This window comes from Pseudophryne corroboree, chromosome 7, assembly GCF_028390025.1.
Source record: "Pseudophryne corroboree isolate aPseCor3 chromosome 7, aPseCor3.hap2, whole genome shotgun sequence".
Classification (NCBI taxonomy): Eukaryota; Metazoa; Chordata; class Amphibia; order Anura; family Myobatrachidae; genus Pseudophryne; species Pseudophryne corroboree.
The window spans coordinates 51,085,278-51,104,492 of record NC_086450.1 but is presented as its reverse complement, the minus strand read 5'-3'; the positions used below and the strand labels follow the sequence as shown (position 1 = coordinate 51,104,492).

Here is a 19,215-nt window from a genome sequence, read left to right as displayed (position 1 = left end):
CTGCTGTTATCCGAAAAAGGAGTTCCGGTGCTGGAGGTGGGGTGCCCCTAGCTGATAAGGGTGCACAGCTCTGGGAGGGGTGGCTAACTGTTTCTTGGAAGACCAGCTCTGGATTATTGTACAGGGACCACCCAATGCACCCCAACCCCCTTAGACAGCATGGGGACAGGTCAGTGCAGTGCCTGGGGCTGAGTGCCAGCTCTTGCTTCCATGCATATTGGTGCCCACAAAAGTGACCTGCAAGTGACAAAGGCTGGTACCAGCCAAGGAGGAGTAGGATACAACTCACCGTCACTTAGGTTGGGCAGGGAACTAGCTGCACGCCGCAGAATGTCCCCTAAACTCGACCATCTCTGTGTGTTCGAGGAGCTGCTGCAATCACAGTCCATTCAGAGCTCCGATGGTGGCCTTACAAGATGGAGACCAAGCTCTCCGTTTAAAAAAAACAAACATAAAAATAATCAGGACAGTGTGGCGATGGATTGGCACGGTGGAGGTTTCTAGGTACTCAGAACCCCCCCCTGCGTGCGCCACTTCTAGCCAGAATCAAGAACTGTGAGGCAGTACACACCACTAGTTACAGCCCTGGTTTCTGCACCTAAAGGGGGGCAACACACCCTGTTTCCTTAAATGCTCCCCCCCCCCGCCCACAAATAACAGAAGACTGTCAATTAAGCGGCGTCTGCTGCTGCACTGCGTCCGACGCAGGACCAGATCTGTACTTATGCAATGCGGCACATGCGCAGACCTAAAACCATTTGTCAATTGCGACCAAATCGCCACAGCGTCCACACCTAAATCATATCCTGTGTTCCTATGATACATGAGACTCCTGGACAGACATAAAGTTAGAAAATGAATTACATTTTTTATGTTTCTAGAAATAAACAGATTGTTCTCTTATTAAAAGTGACAGGTTGTTTGCATCAAAAACTGTAACAAGGCTTGCGTTCGTACAAAGCAGTTATTCTCTGGTTGATCGACAGTGAAATATCATCCTTGTTCGGCATCTAATAATAATAGAGGAACAACAATTTACTGCATGTTATTTTGCAATGGGTTTTTATGGTGTTATTTGTTCTTTTAACTGTATTCGGCTTGTGTACGTGAAGCCAGCAGCAATCCGGGGATGTTGGGAGCATGATATTAATCAGCACTATGCAATGATGAAATTGAAACCTACTGCATTAACTACCAGAGGCAATAAACAAGAGCATGAAAAATATTCTGGCGTTTAGTTACACCACAAGCCTACAAGGGTCAGGCGCTGATTTATAACTAAGCGCGCATGATTTTCAGACAGTAGGCTTAAGAATCTGTTTTCATGATTCTAAAAAGCCTCAAGAGTCTTTTATGTTCCCGGTATCTGGCTGCAAACCACTGGGTCAAATTTTACAACCTCTTCAGTCGGAATTTGTGACATGAAGCCAAATCTTTCTATCTGAAATACGGAGCATGAATGGAAATAATATTTTTCAGCGGCTGTGTTTCTCGTGTTTGTCCCTGGTTACGTGGTGTTTAAAGACCAATCTGGACGGACAGCAGGAATAATTCTTATGGGTAAAATGAAATAAAATGGATTTGCACTAGACTAAGGTGAAGGTGGGTAGTAAATTATGTGTAACCGGAGCATGGAATAAAGGAGAGCACTACAGTATATGCACTATTCATTTTATATGGTGATATTATTTTCAGGTGTCACACTTCCGAAATGCCGCAGTGACTGCGTTCTTCCATGTCTGTGACACGTGTACGACAGTGATTGCTAAATACAAATGAAATATGAGTATTCATATCTCATTGTGTTCTAAGTGATACACTGAAAACTGCCGTAGATCTCCGTATGGGTAAAACAGATCAACCTTGATGGCTTCATATCAACATTAATCTAAAGACCCCCATACATTAGCAAGCATTCAGTGATTACTCTCATTCTGAAAAAAAACAAAGTTCTGACCCAAACACTCTCTCAAACTCCCGTCCCATCTCTCAGCTCCCATGCCCCTCCAAAATACTTGAGAGACTTGACTACACTCGCCTCACACACTTTCTTAACTCACACAGTTTACTGGACCCACTTCAGTCAGGATTTCGTGCCCAACACTCCACAGAGACAGCACTGACTAAGGTAGTGAATGATCTGGTCACTGCTAAAGCTAAAGGCCATTACTCACTACTTGGCAAACTAATCAGCTCTTTCGGATTTCAGTATCATCTGTATGTGGATGATACTCAAATCTACCTATCCTCCCCTGATTTGTCACCATCTGTATTGGCCCGTGTCACTGAATCCCTTTCTGCCATTTCATCTTGGATGACATCTCGCCACCTCAAACTTAATATTTCCAAAACAGAATGAATTATATTTCCACCGGCCAATAGTAGTTACCAACCTGATATCTCTATGGGGTATATTCAATTGCAGTCGAAAAAGCACGTGGATCGGCGGAATAGCTGCCGATCCACGTGTTGATGTCGAAAACGGGGCCAAAGCCGACAGGATTTGGCCCCCTTTTCGACTATCTCAATCCGCCATCAAAATGATGTCGGAATGAGATGGACCCGGAGGAGGCGAGGGGGGGGGGCGTAGGGAGAGCCGGTAGGCATACAGGAGATCAGCGCTACGATCAGCGCTGCTGCTGGATGTCACTCACCCGCCCGACCTCACGGCAGCTTCCACCCGGCTCCAGCACGCTGTTGGAGCCGGGTGGAAGCTGCCGTGAGGTTGGGCGGCTGAGTGACATCCTGCTGCAGCGCTACGGTAGAGCTGATCGTATCGCTGATGTCTCCTGTAAGCCCGCCGGCTGTCCCCTCGCGGCTCGCCCCCCTTCTCCTCCTCTGTGTCCCATCTTAATTCGACTTGAAAAAGTCGAATTAAGATGGGGATTGAATAGGGGTTGTCGGATCCATTCCGACAAATACATGTGGGAATGGATCCGACTTTAATTGAATATACCCCTATAACTGTTGATAACGCCGCGATCATCCCTACCCCACAAGCTCGCTGCCTAGGTGTCATTGTTGACTCTGATCTGTCCTTTGTTCCCCACATTCAATCTGTCTCAAAATCATGTTACATACATCTAAGAAACATATCCAAAATACGACCATACCTTACACAAGACACAGCAAAAACTCTGACCCATGCACTCATAATTTCCCGCATTGATTATTGTAATAGTCTCCTGACCGGTCTTCCCAAACATAGGCTCTCACCACTACAATCCATTTTGAATGCAGCTGTGAGGCTAATCTCCCTCACTAGACGTTCATCATCTGCAGATCCACTCTGTCAGTCCCTCCATTGGTTACCGGTATTCTACCGTATTCAATTTAAAATACTTTTACTTACATACAAGGCTATTAACCAAACTGCACCAACATATATCTCTTCACTCATCTCAAGATATCTTCCTAACCTACCTCTTCGCTCTGCACAAGATCTGCGTCTCTCATCCACACGTATTACTTGTTCCTACTCAAAATTACAGGACTTCTGTGGAATGCCCTCCCACGCACAATAAGACTCACCTCTAGTCTCCAAACCTTTAAACGTTCCCTGAAAACTCGCCTCTTCAGACAAGCCTATCAAATTCCAGACCCACCCACATAACCTTCAATGTTTCCGAATTAATTACATCCTCTCTGTACAGTACACATAACCTCACATATCTTGTCTCTTTACTCTCACACCCTCCTGACCCTTTGCCAAAATTGCATCATACAACCCATTAAGAACCTATAGTAGCAATCCGGTGGACCATTATGCAATAGGTAGCATCTATCCTTGTGTATCAACGCTTATATCCCTATAGATTGTAAGCTTGCGAGCAGGGACTTCTTCCTACCTCTATGTCTGTCTGTTTTTACCCAGTTTTGCGAGCAGGGACTTCCTACCTCTATGTCTGTCTGTTTTTTACCCAGTTTTGTTCTATCACTGTTGTTCTAATTGTAAAGTGCAATGGAATATACTGCGCTACATAAGAGTCTGTAAATAAATAAATCAATAAATAAAGAAAGAAAGAAATTAGCGACATACACTTATTTTCCAATCCCCCGATGGCTGGGTAGGGGAATTGGGAATATGTGTAAAAATCTTGATTCCCCAGTTGTTAATTTCGATCAGTATTGACAAAGTGGGGATTTTTAGAATAAAGAATTTCTCAGATTCCCGCAGAATGACGAACATCGATGGACGCCAATTGCCGGATCAGCGGTTTCGGTTGGGTCAGGGAAACTGGGCTTAAATGTATGGAGGCCTTAAGTCTATTTATGAAACCCTGAATATCTCACATACATATTCCAAGTAATCACATGAAATCTATTGTTTATTCCTGGGGGTAGATTATATGGCTCACCATTGCCTGAATATCTAAATTATAGAACCACAAAACCTAGTCACAAATAGGCAGATTTGGATTTTTGCTTTTACCATTGTGCCATGTCAGCATTATCCTTACAGAGAAAATGCAATTCTACATTGGTGCAGGTCACTGACTGGTGTAGGTGGAAGAAGGGTACAGCACAAAAATACATTACACAGTCTGGTAACTGCTCTTGCAGACAGATATGGGTCAGGATTGTCAAGCCTTGGGGATAAATTGCATGGTGATAAAGTTCCAACCAATCAGCTGCTAACTGTCATTTTTCAAACACTGGGGTAGATGTATTAAGCCTGAAGAAGTGATAAACCAGTGATAAGTGCAAGGTGATAAAGCACCAGCCAATCAGCTCCTAACTGTAAATTTACATATTGGAGTCGATTGGCTGGTGCATTATCACCTTGCACTTGTCACTGCTTTATCACTTCTCCAGGCTTAATACATCTTGTATACAGTCTGTAACATGGCAGTTAGGAGCTGATTGTCTGGTACTTTATCACCGTGCAATTTATCACTCTTTAAGGCTTGATAAATCTGGACCCAGATCATTTCACCAGCTGCATTTGTTGCAAATATTGCTTTCAGATCAGGCTATTCAGCAAGCAGGCCAACAATTGCCACATACAATATATGCCCATCCTGGGAGCAGAATATACTGTTACACAATAAAATGGTACATGTATTACTACCATGTATTCATTCTCCAGTCCTTCTTGCTGCATGCGCTAGAAGTCCGGTCATCAATAGAACTCACCATCAAGGTTGACAGGTGATTCCAAGAGCAATTGTTTCTTTTTCCATTGTTTGCTGTGGTTTGCGGACACATCCGTGATGAAAGGGTAACTCTGCAGTTTCAGATGTGGTCAGTATAGCTAAGACAGGATCTCATACATAAAACCCATTGATGGCCTAGACTGATCTAATTTGAATGCGGCTGTTGCATTTTACAGTTTGATTCTGCCATCTAATGTACCACTGTAACCAAGGAGGGTGCATACAGAGGGGCAGGGCCGCCATCAGGGGGGTGCTGGGAACACAGCTGTCCCGGGCCCAGCCTCTCTGACAGAGAGAGGAGGGCCTGGATGTTCATGCAGCCACCTGCCCGCCCGCCGCCATCCCCGCCATTCCGTCCCAGCTGTTCTGCCGCTGTCCTCCGACCCTCCAGCATCTCTGTATTGAAAACTTCCCTCCCAAAATGGCCACCGCCACAGAGGAGACAATTATTCAATACAGCTGCAGGAGGACGGAGGAGAGCAGCAGAACAGCGCGGATAGAGGCAGAGGCATCAGCATCCCGGGCCCTACGGACAGCGCACATGTATGTATGCATGCATGTGTGTGCATATAATACATATACACACACACACACACACACACACACGTGTTAACTGGTCCTATTCTACAGTGGGGGGGGGCTGCCTATTTTGTCAGTCCCGGGCCCCGCAATTTCTGATGGCAGCCCTGGAGAGGGGTGTTTTGTGCACGCAATCATCTCTGGATTGGAGCTTCTCAGCTTCTCACCATTCTGGCCTTTTGCATGTGAGCACAATATGAAGAAACACTTTATATTACCTTCACCAGTCAAGGGCTTCTTAGAAAAATAACTGATTTTAGTATTCACTCTGATGGAAACTACAGTATCTGTAATTCTACAACAGATCCAGTTTGTCCCGCATGCTACATGAACTTATCACTGTGTAAAAGCGATGAAAAAAGACACAGCTAATCTGGCTAGTGGCATATCCGTTCTAATGCATTCAGTTGTTTAAATATTAATCACGAAGCATTTCCCTCTGTCGCTGTTCTGCAGCAGAGCAGCTTGTAAAATGCTCCGTTCCTTTGTGCTGCGGGTCGATACTTCCACATCAAACCATGAGGATTTGACGGTTGGGCTGACGGAGAAGTAGTTAAGCACCGAATATCACATTTCACAGAAAATCCAAGTATTTGTATTTACCTGACGGATCAAAGGCCACCTGATTCCCCGGGTGAGGTCCAGCATCAATTGATAACATCGCAGACACTTTTCTCACATCCCAGAGCTTTAATACGCCGTAGGAATCACAGGACGCAATGGTGTCTCCCTGCCAAAAGAGGACATTGTTAGATTTTATGGATTTTCAGGCAAATTCTGACATGGGTGAAATAAAAAAATGGGCTGTGAAAAAAAGCTGCAGCTGTCAAAGTTACGTTTATTGCTAAGGGTACGGTAACGTGTTCGGCTAATGAGAAAATAGCTTTTTGTGATACACAAATTAAACATATTAATCTTCATCGTCCGGGTGATTTCATGCAGGAAAATACTCCTGCGGCCACCAAAGAGCTGGTGGTTTTAATTTAAAAAACAGAACAAATAAAAAGACAGTGAAACAAGTATTATACATGATGAGACCCTGCTACATTTGTTATGCCCAGTGCATTTACATTACTCCACAATACCAGTAATCTATTGTATATGGTGAAAGTGGTAAGATTAGGGGCCTATTCATCATCACTTAAGGGCCCGTTACACCTGTGGAAATGCTAGTTTCTGCTTGTTTTATGTAATAGGCCCATTCATTGTAGGAGTCTAATAAGAATGGAGTCTACTACGATTTTCCGGCTGCCGGGATCCCGGCCACCGTAATGCCATCGTGGACACCCCAAGAGGGAGAATAGTGAAAGTGGTAAGATTAGGGGCCTATTCATCATCACTTAAGGGCCCGTTACACCTGTGGAAATGCTAGTTTCTGCTTGTTTTATGTAATAGGCCCATTCATTGTAGAAGTCTAATAAGAATGGAGTCTACTACGATTTTCCGGCTGCCGGGATCCCGGCCACCGTAATGCCATCGTGGACACCCCAAGAGGGAGAATAGTGAAAGTGGTAAGATTAGGGGCCTATTCATCATCACTTAAGGGCCCGTTACACCTGTGGAAATGCTAGTTTCTGCTTGTTTTATGTAATAGGCCCATTCATTATAGGAGTCTAATAAGAATGGAGTCTACTACGATTTTCCGGCTGCCGGGATCCCGGCCACCGTAATGCCATCGTGGACACCCCAAGAAAGAGAATAGTTGTTGGGATCCCGACGCCGGTATGCTGAGCGCCAGGATCCCGACAGCCGGGATATCGAATGTTTCCCCTAAGAATGATGGGGCAGATATACTAAGCCTGGAGAGGTGATAAAGAAGTGATAAGTGGAAAGTGGTAACGCACCAGCCAATCAGCTGCTGTCATTTTTCAAACCCGGAATGATTGGCTGATGTGTTATCACCTTCCACTTATCACTGCTTTATCACTTCTCAAGGCTTAATACATCTGCCCCACTGTTTGTTCCCATAGCTCTGCTCCTGCCTATGGGAAGAAGGTCAGTGGTTGTGAAGATCTCTTTGCCACCTCCTCGCTGTGCGGCCAGCGGCTCAGCACATGTGTGACCTCAGGTCATAACATGCAGATGCCGGAATGGGGATGGTAGGTATCACTGCTACCTCTGTTACTGATGGTGGGAACAACGTATTTTGGAGTAGTTGTTCTCGTATCGGAGCAATGCTCCCGCCGATAGTCGCGCGAGTTGGATACTGACCCATCCAGGCCCAATGAGGAACAGCTCCCTAAGACATATCTCACATAGGGGCAGATGTATTAAGCCTGGAGAAGTGATAAACCAGTGATAAGTGCAAGGTGATAACGCACCAGCCAATCAGATCCTAATGTCAATTTACATATTGGAGCTGACTGGCTGGTGCGTTATCACCTTGCACTTATCACTTGTTTATCACTTCTGCAGGCTTAATACATCTGCCTCATTGTTCCACATTTGAGAACTCTATGCTAAGTAGCTATTCCCCATGCGCTATGTAACTAGAGAATGAGAAATGCCTCAGTCAGAGACAGTAAAGTGTTTCATTTTCTTCTGTCATCTCCATCCCAGGTTGCTGTGTGTGGTAAATAGGCTGGGTAAGCTTACTGTATCTCTGGGATGTTTTCACCAGCCATATGGCTTTTTGCCCTACGATAAATATGACCCCAATTCACCAGCTGAACTTGAAAACGACGGAACCGCAGAGGTGATTTTCTATAAATACATTCTCCTGCTTCTACATCTCTGTTGATTTAAACAGCTGACAACTCTTCTTATTCCTGATTTCCTTTCTGGGCAGTCGAGATAAAGTTCCAATATTCTTTATGATTTCATATCTATCTGGCTGCCTCCTCACATGCTACAGTACCTCTGGCCTCATACCTTGTCTCTATTTCCTTGTCTCTGGTGCAGCCGCTTCAGGCTTCACACCGAGGCCTGGTCTCCTTGTAAACTGTAAGGTAGGTCATATAGACATTTGTTTTTCACCATGGTCTGTGATCAGCTGTATTTTCCTTTGTTATGCTGTACATTGCTCTACAGGATCAGTCAGATAACCTATAAATACCATATGCAGTATACTGTATCTCTTCACACTTGGTCATCGCCATCTCAAAACCAATGTAGACAAAACTAAAGATGCTTCAGCTTAAATCTGGCCGAAAACGTGTCCACATGGGATGCAGTCAAAATTAGGGATCTTGCAGGCTATAGAAAACGTGTCCACATGGGATGCAGTCAAAATTAGGGATCTTGCAGGCTATAAGATTTACCCCTAGGTCTACGAGGACACATCTGTAGATATATTATAAAATCAACACCCCCCCCCCCCCCCCCCCCATAGGCAAACGCAGGATTTGCAAAGGGGGGTTTCTGTATATGTGTATGGAGAGGGGGCAGAGCCAAATGATGCAATTTATAGAATTGTGTCAAAAAAACACATAACCACTTCTTTCCCAGATACCTGCAAATAAGGATGAGATATTGAAAGAAAACGTCAGTAGTAACAATGTTTTCCTATTGGTTATATAACACATTTCTTACTCCTAAACATTGGCTCAAGAAAACTAATGGTTCCCAGTAGACCAGTCACTTAACACTTGAAGAAAGGAATTTGAACATCAAACGTCCTATGACATTCATACACTTCACTTGTGAGCCGCCAGTCAGGGCCGGCTCGAGGCATATTCGACACGAGCGGCCGCGCAGGGCGCCACCCATAAAGGGCGCCGCACGCTGGCGCCGCCATGTCGGAGCCTGGAGCCGGCCCTGTCCTGCTGTGCTGTCCTCCCTCCCGTACATTGAGCTGTGCGCGCTATGCGGCGCCGGCGTCTGATGTCAGACCCCGGCGCCGCACAGCGCGCGCAGTTCTGCTTCAGACAGCGGCGCGAACAGCACTCCCCCTCCCTCGGCACAAGCACAACAGGTACTGGGGGCATATTATGTGCTGTGGCACTGTGGGGGCATTTATCTGGCACTGTGGGGGGCATTCCTGGACTGTGGGGGGCATTAATGTATCTGGCACTGTGGGGGCCTGGGGGCATTAATGTATCTGGCACTGTGGGGGGCATTTATCTGGCACTGTGGGGGCATTACTGGGCCAGGGGGCATTTGTATCTGGCACTGTGGGGGTCATTTATGTGGCACTGTTGGGGGCATTAATGTATCTGGCACTGTGGGGGTCATTTATGTGGCACTGTGGGGGTCATTTATGTGGCACTGTGGGGGCATTACTGGGCCTGGGGGCATTAATGTATCTGGCACTGTGGGGGTCATTTATGTGGCACTGTGGGGGTCATTTATGTGGCACTGTGGGGGTCATTTATGTGGCACTGTGGGGGTCATTTATGTGGCACTGTGGGGGGCATTAATGTATCTGGCACTGTGGGGGTCATTTATCTGGCACTGTGGGGGTCATTTATCCGGCACTGTGGGGGCATTTCTGGCACTGTGGGGGCCTGGGGGCATTAATGTATCTGGCACTGTGAGGGCATTTCTGGCACTGAGGGGTCATTTATCTATCTGGGACTGTGGGGGCATATCTGGTACTGTGGGGGGCATTTATGTATCTGGCACTGTGGGGGGCATTTATGTATCTGGCACTGTGGGGGGCATTTATGTATCTGGCACTGTGGGGGCAATTATGTTTCTGGCACTGTGGGGGCATGTCATGTGCATCTGGCACGGCTGGGGGGCATGTCATGTGCACCTGGCACAGCTGGGGGGCATGTCATGTGCACCTGGCACAGCTGGGGGGCATGTCATGTGCACCTGGCATGGCTGGGGGGCATGTCGTGTAGCTGGCACGGCTGGGGGGCATATCAAGTAGTGTTCCCATGTCTAATGTGCTCTGCCTGTCGCAAAGTGTCTAACGTGCTCTGCCTGTCGCAGTGTGTATAGGAGGTTCTACCTGGTGCAATGTGTATTAGCTGCACTACTGTGTGGTGTAATGCGAATTGCCACTATTATGTGGCTGCGCCCCTTCCCCACGAAGCAACGCCCCTAAATTTTTGATGCGCGCCTTCGGCGCGCAAGGTCCATGTTTTCGAGCGGAGCAACAAGCATTACAGTATGTACATAATTTTGCCCTTCTAACTTAAATATGTGCCCTCCCGAATGCAAAATGTGCCCTCCCCATGATCAGCAAAAAAAATCCTAGAATGAACACTATCATGTGTAGCTGGCACTGCTGGGGGGCATATCATGTGTAGCTGGCACTGCTGGGGGGTATATCATGTTTATCTGGCACTGCTGGGGGGCATGTCATTTATCTGGCACTGCTGGGGGGCATGTCGTGTAGCTGGCACTGCTGGGGGGTATATCATGTCTATCTGGCACTGCTGGGGGGCATGTCATGTGTAGCTGGCACTGCTGCGGGGCATGTCATGTCTATCTGGCACTGCACTACTGTAGACATTGTGTAGCTGGCACTATACTGGAGACGTGTGTAAGGAACACTACTGTAGCTGTTATGTTTAATGCTGCTAATTGTGAAAATATATTTATTTATAGTTTGATAATTTGAAGTTGTGAGGCTCCGCCCACTTTTCCAGTAGACCACGCCCACTTTTCCAGGAGCACGCGGGCCTTCGGCGCGCGCATAGAGTATAGGAGGGGGCACTTTGAAATTTTCTCGCTCAGGGTGCTAGTAGGCCTGGAGCCGGCCCTGCCACCAGTGACAGTGTGATTTATGTGCACCTTGCCAGTTATATTTCCTCCTTCAGTATTTAAAACACACATTGCTCATCATGCCATAAAAGGGACTTGAACTCACAACCTCATACACCGCAGACACCTAACAAATGGAGCTATTTGCTTGTGTACAGGGAGCCTTTTAATTCTAAATTACGTTAGTTGTAATTGTCAGTTTAAACCATTGCAACTAAGCAGATATATGCAGTATGCAGACACACACAGCCACACATTACAGAGTTCTGAAAACTACACCAGAATGTGTACATGGAAAAAATGTCAACATTCAACATATCGCCATGCAGTGTCAGAATGTTGACTTGACAAAATGTCAACATTGGAAATGTCGATAGATGATTTACTGTATACAGATTTTAAGGTTAGGTGTATGGTTAGGCTTAGGCTGCAGTTAGGGTTAGTTAACACATCTATGGAGAACCACATACTGTAGTCGACATGCCAACTATCGACGTTCACAAAATCAGTGATGACTGTTGATATGTCGGCCTCTTATCCTTGTCAACATTTTGCACCAAACGCATTACACAACACTCAAATCCTACAGTATGTCTAATATGGGTATGGGACTCAGGGTCGACAGTGTCTAGGTAGACACCCATTAGGTCGACGCCTATTGGCCGACAGTGGCTAGGTCGACACTAGAAATAGGTCAACGCAGGCATTAGGTCGACATGAAAAAGGTCGACATGAGATTTTCATGTTTTCTTCGTGACCGGGAACCCCAATTAGTGCACCGTGTTCGCTCGCCATGCTTCGGGCAAGGTGCCTCGCTCTGCTACCGCTGCGCTCGGCACAAGTAACCATTCCCAATCGTAGTCCACGTGGATCATAAAGTATGAAAAAGTTAATAAAAAGAAAAAAATGTTAAAACTCATGTCGACCTTTTTGCATGTCGACACAATGGCCGCGTCGACCGATTTCTAGTGTCGACCTAGCCACTGTCGACCAATGAGTGTCGACCCAGAGTCCAGATACCGTCTAATATACCGTAACAATATACCACCAGCTCCCGTGTCACGCTTTACAGTCGGTCCAGTTCGTAAATGTAAAAATACAAAGGAAATCATGTTTATCTTAGCTTTAAGCTAGCATTCCTCAAAACGTTTAAGGTGATTTCTGACTGTCCAATGTGGAACTAAAAATATATTTGTCCACAAACAGCATAAAGCTACGCACTAAGTTAAAGTGAAAGGGAAGATATTTAGTAATAAAACAAATGGTTTGCCTTTGAGCCACTGTGAGCTACTTGAATTTGGAGTCTATTGTAATGACTAAATTATTATTTTAATTATCAGATAATCACCGTTGTGTATAGTCAGACAGATAACGACACACTTCTCTGCTTCCCGTGTCATTGTATCCTACACAAAGCATTTGGTCTCTGTCCAACTCGTCAAGGGAAAATAGGTTTTTAAATGATAACGGACTATGAAGGGAAATTATTCAGGGAAAACATTTAGGAGAAGGGAAGCTGGAAATTTACCCTTCCAATATAGACAAAAAGAGTTAGACGATCACGGAAATAAGAATACATTTAAAAAAGACAATATTTATATCTGTGTAGCTAGAAATGTTTATAGATTTTGCAAACCTCCTATAAATATAAATGTCCTGTATTATAAGGACAAAAAAAATAAATAAATAAATATTCTGAATCATTAATAAAAATGCAATTTTCAATCTTATCATGACTGACACAACACCTTTGTTATTAAAATATATCACAAAGAGCAACATACACACTGAAAAGATTAAAGGGCTGATGAGATAGGGAAAAAAAAACCTCTCAAAGCACGTGTTACCTATGAGACCGCACACAATGCACTCAATCACATACCATACTCCAGCATCCTCCTAAGCCACTTTTCAAGAAGTCCCCTAATTGTAATAGTATGAAACAAGTAACATGAGTTTCTATGCCATGCTTCCATAACAGTAGGGGGTACATTTACTTAGAATCTGTTTGTTCTGAGTTAAACTCGCTGAGCATTGCTGGGATAACTGAGAGTTTTTTAAGATCAAACACTCAAATTTACTAACAATGGCGTTTGACAGATCGTGGCAAATGATGGTCTGTGCAATCGTGTTTAGTGGTGTTTCTTAGTGTGCGAGTTCAGTTGTGTTGTGCCCGAATTCTATAGACTTGCCTGTGAGCAGCATGTTTGCAGAAGCCTGCACAGATTTATTGGGGGACCCACTTCCTAAGGGATCCCTAGCCTGGGCTGACTAGTTGGGAGGTGTTAATAGAGTGTCCAGGGTGTCCCCTGGCTGTGTCATTACCAGGGCCAGATTAACAATGGGGCGGATGGAGCTACAGCTCCAGGCCTCCACATAAAAATAGGCCACAGCTGTCTAAACAATCATAAATCATAAGTATTAAAATAGTTTTTGTGATTTTCTCACAAAATTATTCAATTTTTCTATGTTAATGTATTTAGGGAGACAGCAGGGCACATTGGGGGTAATTCAGAGTTGGTCGCAGCAGCAAATTTGTTAGCAGTTGGGCAAAACCATGTGCACTGCAGGGGGGGCAGATGTAACATGTGCAGAGAGAGTTAGGTATGGGTGAGGTGTGATCAAACTGAAATCTAAATTGCAGTGTAAAAATAAAGCAGCCAGTATTTACCCTGCACAGAAACAGAATAACCCACCCAAATCTAACTCTCTCTGCACGTGTTATATCTGCCTCCCCTGCAGTGCACATGGTTTTGCCCAACTGCTAACAAAGTTCCTGCTGCGATCAACTCAGAATTACCGCCATTGTGTAATGGTTGTACACACCCACATGGTTATGGCCACACTCACACACCACTGGTCACAGCTCCTCCCCTTCTCAGTATAGGCCCTTGAAAGTTTTCAGCTCCAGGCCCATGTGGCCCTTAATGCGGCCCTGGTCATTACCCCCCTGCTACTTGAACCCGGTGCTGGTTCTTAAAATGAGATGGACCCCTACGCAAATTTCCTGCCGTATTTTTAGGACCAGGGCCGGCTTAAAGAGCTAAGTGCTGGTTATGCTTTTGGGGAGGGAGGGGGGGGGGTTGGATTCCTTTAAAATCAATTTAACCTCTGGCAACCCATTTTACATATGGTGGCAATGCTCCCACCTTCATTGATTTTTGGTCAGAAGTTCTTAAACTTTCTGCAATCATTATAGCAGAACCATACCTCCCAACTTTCTATTCCCTTAAGGAGGCGCCGGAAAGGGGGCGTGACCTACTGGAAAGGGGCGTGGCCTCGCACGGGTGACACACTTGCGCGCTACGCCCCCAATTTTTGCCACAGTGGGCGCATGGCCAGCGCTCTGTGAGCTACTGGCCATGCCCCCAGTCCCTCTGCCTCACTGGAATAGACGCTGTGCGCATGCGCACAGCGTCTATTCACCTCTGCTCTGAACTGAGCAGAGCAGCGAGTGATAGGGAGCCTCCCAACTGCCCCCACCCCCACCGCGGGACACTGCAGCCTGCGGGAGGGACAGCGGGACAGACCCAAAAATCGGGACAGTTGGGAGTTATAGCAGAACTGATTCCTTCTAATCCGTTGTCTGGTTATTTCACCTGTCCCCCGCCCCCGTTTCGAGATATAAAAAAATCACTGCTGTGCCATTTGAATAACACTGTTAAGTCAGTTATCCCGGTATGGTGGCGCTCCTCCTCTCCTCCAATGGTTAGAGACTGGTTCAGTAAAATTGATTTTTATATGGAAATGGAAGACATTCTGGTCCAAATGTAATAGAGTGAGAGTTTCAAAAAGTGAGAGATTTGGTAAGGATTTGCAGTTTTTTTAAAAAGTGGCAATCATTTACACCAGGCATGTCCAAACTGCGGCCTAAAGCTGTGTCAGGGCATGATGTGTAGTTTCTCAACAGCTGGAGGCCCGCAGTTTGGACATGCCTGATTTACACTGAAAAACCAGGTTGATCTTGCAGTGTAAATGATCGCCACTTTAAAAAACAAAACGGAAAAACCTTACCAAATCTCTCACTTTCTGAAACTCTCACTCTATTACATTTAGCCCTCTGTCTTCTGCCGAAGGTGACCACGCAGTATTCAAAGACACATGGTTCCGCTGAATGGACTTTAAGGACTTGAAGACAGATCCATATCCCCCTGGATACAACTTCTAGATCCATGGCCCCCTGGATACAACTTCTAGATCCATGGCCCCCTGGATACAACTTCTAGATCCATGGCCCCCTGGATACAACTTCTAGATCCATGGCCCCCTGGATACAACTTCTAGATCCATGGCCCCCTGGATACAACTTCTAGATCCATGGCCCCCTGGATACAACTTCTAGATCCATGGCCCCCTGGATACAACTTCTAGATCCATGGCCCCCTGGATACGTCTCTAATTTGGGTTTCTTAATTTGTCTGCCCTTCTACATTACTGATGTGGAGTTTGCTTCTTTTCTGTTTTTACAGGACCTGGAGCTGTTCTCTTCTTTCCCTCCTTCCCCTTTTTCTTTCTCCTTCTGCTCTTCTTTCCCTCTGCTTCCTTTCCTTACTTCACCAGATTTGTTGCCTCTTTTTTTATTTGTTCCAAGATAGTCTTATACGTCTTTGATATTTTTATATTATGCCTTCTTATTCCTGATTTTTATGAAGACAATGATTATCATATCTGTAAAACTATTCTGTCTTTTTAACCCATTTCATGAAAACCAATAAAATCAATTTGCACTACAATGGATTTAAACAAAAATCAATAATAAAATCAATTAACTTAGAATTTTTTTTTTGAAAAATCTATCTAAAATCATATAATTTGGAACTGTTTACATGCAATCCAAAGCCCGAGTTCAGTTTTTAAATCTCAGTTCCGAACTGACAACGGACCTGAGCCAGGACTCAGTTCCACTCGGAAACCCTTAGTATGGGTGTGTTCGTATTTCAGGAAAACCGAACCGCACATCTCTAGTTTATCAAAATTAATCTTTGTAAATTTCCGTGTTCTATTTTTTCCTATAGAAAAAATACTTGCGTGTTTGATGGATGGGGAATTGATGGATCGGAGTTGGATGTTTTTTGCTGTTCAATTTGTGATTTTATTCCCTTGTTTAACTTAGTAAATCTGAGTTTAAAAAAAATGGGCGAGAATGCAAATTTGGCCAGACACGATTTTCTATTAAATTTAACCCTAGGTCTATTATGTAGCTCTGTTGTACACACCATATGCAATTTTGGGTTCATGTTAAATTTACATACATAGCATGCAAAATATGATAAGAATGATTATTCAACATGAAAGAGGGCTGCGGTTATGGGATCAAATTTTAACAAATTTGACTCTTGCTGATAAAACAGATTTTAAAAATGAAGGTTGATGTAACAGAAACTCTTAGTAATCAAGGCATTTTCTTTCAGATCTTAAAGTTTGGTTGCTACAGTATTGCTGACACTCAGATCCGGCCCTGGGAATAGACCATACAGGTGAATGCCTAGGGCGCTACTGCCCTGGTGGCTGCACAGCAGGAATGGCGGCCCAACCCCATGTCATTTAAGGGGGACCAAGGGCATCAAATTGGCTAGGACCAGCTCTAATAACACCTTTTGCAGTTATCTGTTTCGGACGTTCATAAATCTATCCTTTTGTGTTATTTGTAGATTTAAAAAAATATATATTTCTGGTGACAGTCTTTAGTGAAATGCAGACAATGACAAGAACTGTAGGACGTGCTGTACGTACATAGCAACTTGAAGATGTAATAAAAGTCATATTTGGATTGTCTGCCATGATACATAAATGCCTACAAAAGTATTTTGCAATGTTGCAGATTGTATTTCTTATAAATGTAGTTTATGGATTTGTTTCGCAATTGCGGTCTACAAAATTGTATATACAGTACATCCCTGAAATGCATGTTCGGGGAGGGAAGCAGTCAGGATCCCGGCAGTCAGAATACCGACTTCAGAATACCGACCCCTTCTGAATGCCGACACTGGCATCCAGAAGAGTACAACATCCCGGCGCCGGAATACTGACAGCCGGTATCCCAAATAAAGAGACACCAGCCGCAAGTCAGGGGAGGGTTATGGTTAGGCTGCGAGGAGGTGGACGTTAGGGTTAGACACCCCCCTTGGAGGGTTAGGGTAAGGCTGCAGGGGGTGGGGGGCGAGGTTTAGGTTTAGGCAGCAGGAATGGGGGGTTAGGTTTAGGCACCAAGGGGGAGGTTAGGGTTAGGCTTCGTGGAGAGAGGGTTAGGGGGTTGGGGAGAAGGGGGAACACCCTTTACTCACCCCTGTCGGCTTAATAACAATCATGATCCCGGTGTCGGTTTTTACGAATGCCGGGATCCCAAGCGCCGGTAAAATAAAACTGCTCCCGTTTGGGGAGACTGGCATCTATATACTATAGCAACTGCAAAAGGATTACAAAAAAAAAATGAGGGTAAGTAATACGAGAAACTATTTATTGTTGCTACTAGTTACTTTCTTTAACATAGCCAAGAAAGTTAGGCGGTATCTCAGCGGCTGAGACAGTACTCTACTTTAAACAATTTTGTTCCTGTAATCTAAGTGCATAATACGTCCATTTTATGTCTGATGGAAAAAGACTTGTGAGAGGTCATCAAGCATTGAGAAGAGGCACCGGGACTCACAGCCAGCGATTGTCTTTAATAGCTGGAGGTAATCACCCGCTCAGTGTGACATTAAGGTAATGAAATACTCTGGATCATATCAAGGGGAACTCAGATGTCAGACGCTTACTGTGCTGTCACTTCTTATCCAGTACAAGGACTGACACAGGCAAAGCTTAACTTCTTCTCCGAGGGGCCAAACTTGCAAGCTACAAGACAGGCATTTTGGCGTGAAAAAGATGCTTTATCATTACAAATATGTAAGTCCTGACAACAAGCATTAGGCTCATCTCTGCAAATGTCCTAATGTCAGCGAGCTGTGTGGTGTTGTGTGGCCCAAATGAGGGGGCTGCTCACCGAGGGGGCATCAGAAGAACCAGAGACAACAAATAGCTGTCCTTACTTTTCTGTGCAATTCATTTTATTGTAGGCATTACATTTTATAACATTTATCACAATTATATGATAAATAACAATGTTGGTGCAAAATTAAAATTCAAGTGAAAAATGGCTATAAGGTTAAATCGGCTGGATCAGAGTTTCCCAATCGCCGGCATTGCAGTCCAGGGCCAATATTTACTAAGAATTCGAGTTTGTCCGATTTGTGTTTCTTTTTCTAAGTCCCAATCCGGGAATTCACTAAGCACCAATCTCGGCAGTGTTTGGACTATTCGTAATGGTTTGATTTGCAAAGTTCCGAAATACGAATGAATAGACCATCAGTCAAACACGGCTGTTCTTTTATACAATACGGGCATTCACTATTCATTCGTATTTGGGTGTTAGTTTCTGAGTGCTCAAGTGCGGGTCTGTTTTTTTTCGATGCGTTAAAAAAAGCAGCAAAAAAATAGACCTGCTTTTTCCAGTCGAGTTTGGATAACCATGCACGGATCAGTGAGATCTGTGCATGGTTATCTATGGGAAAGGGTCTGTTTAGTGTAAAATCTGAAAAAAAAATTGCGTGGGGTCCCCCCTCCTAAGCATAACCAGCCTCGGGCTCTTTGAGCCGGTCCTGGTTGAAAAAATATGGGGAAAAAATGACAGGGGTTCCCCCATATTTCATCAACCAGCACTGGGCACTGCGCCTGGTCCTGGTTCCAAAAATACGGGGGACAAAAAGCGTAGGGGTCCCCCGTATTTTTTAAACCAGCACCGGGCTCCACTAGCCAGGTACATAATGCCACAGCCGGGGGACACTTT

General features: G+C 44.9%; 1 protein-coding gene across 4 annotated transcripts in view; it reads right to left on the bottom strand.

Annotated features, from left to right (window-relative positions):
• SPAG16 (sperm associated antigen 16) overlaps positions 1 to 19,215 on the bottom strand; it is a 1,801,610-nt gene that overhangs the window by 392,280 nt on the left and 1,390,115 nt on the right. For 3 of the 4 annotated variants that reach the window (XM_063933149.1, XM_063933151.1, XM_063933152.1), the window contains one exon: positions 6,339 to 6,465. In XM_063933149.1, coding sequence (XP_063789219.1) covers positions 6,339 to 6,465 — 127 coding nt within the window. Of the gene's footprint in view, positions 1 to 887; positions 1,011 to 6,338; positions 6,466 to 19,215 lie in introns of those variants that run through there. The other variant, XM_063933150.1, reaches the window with a different exon arrangement.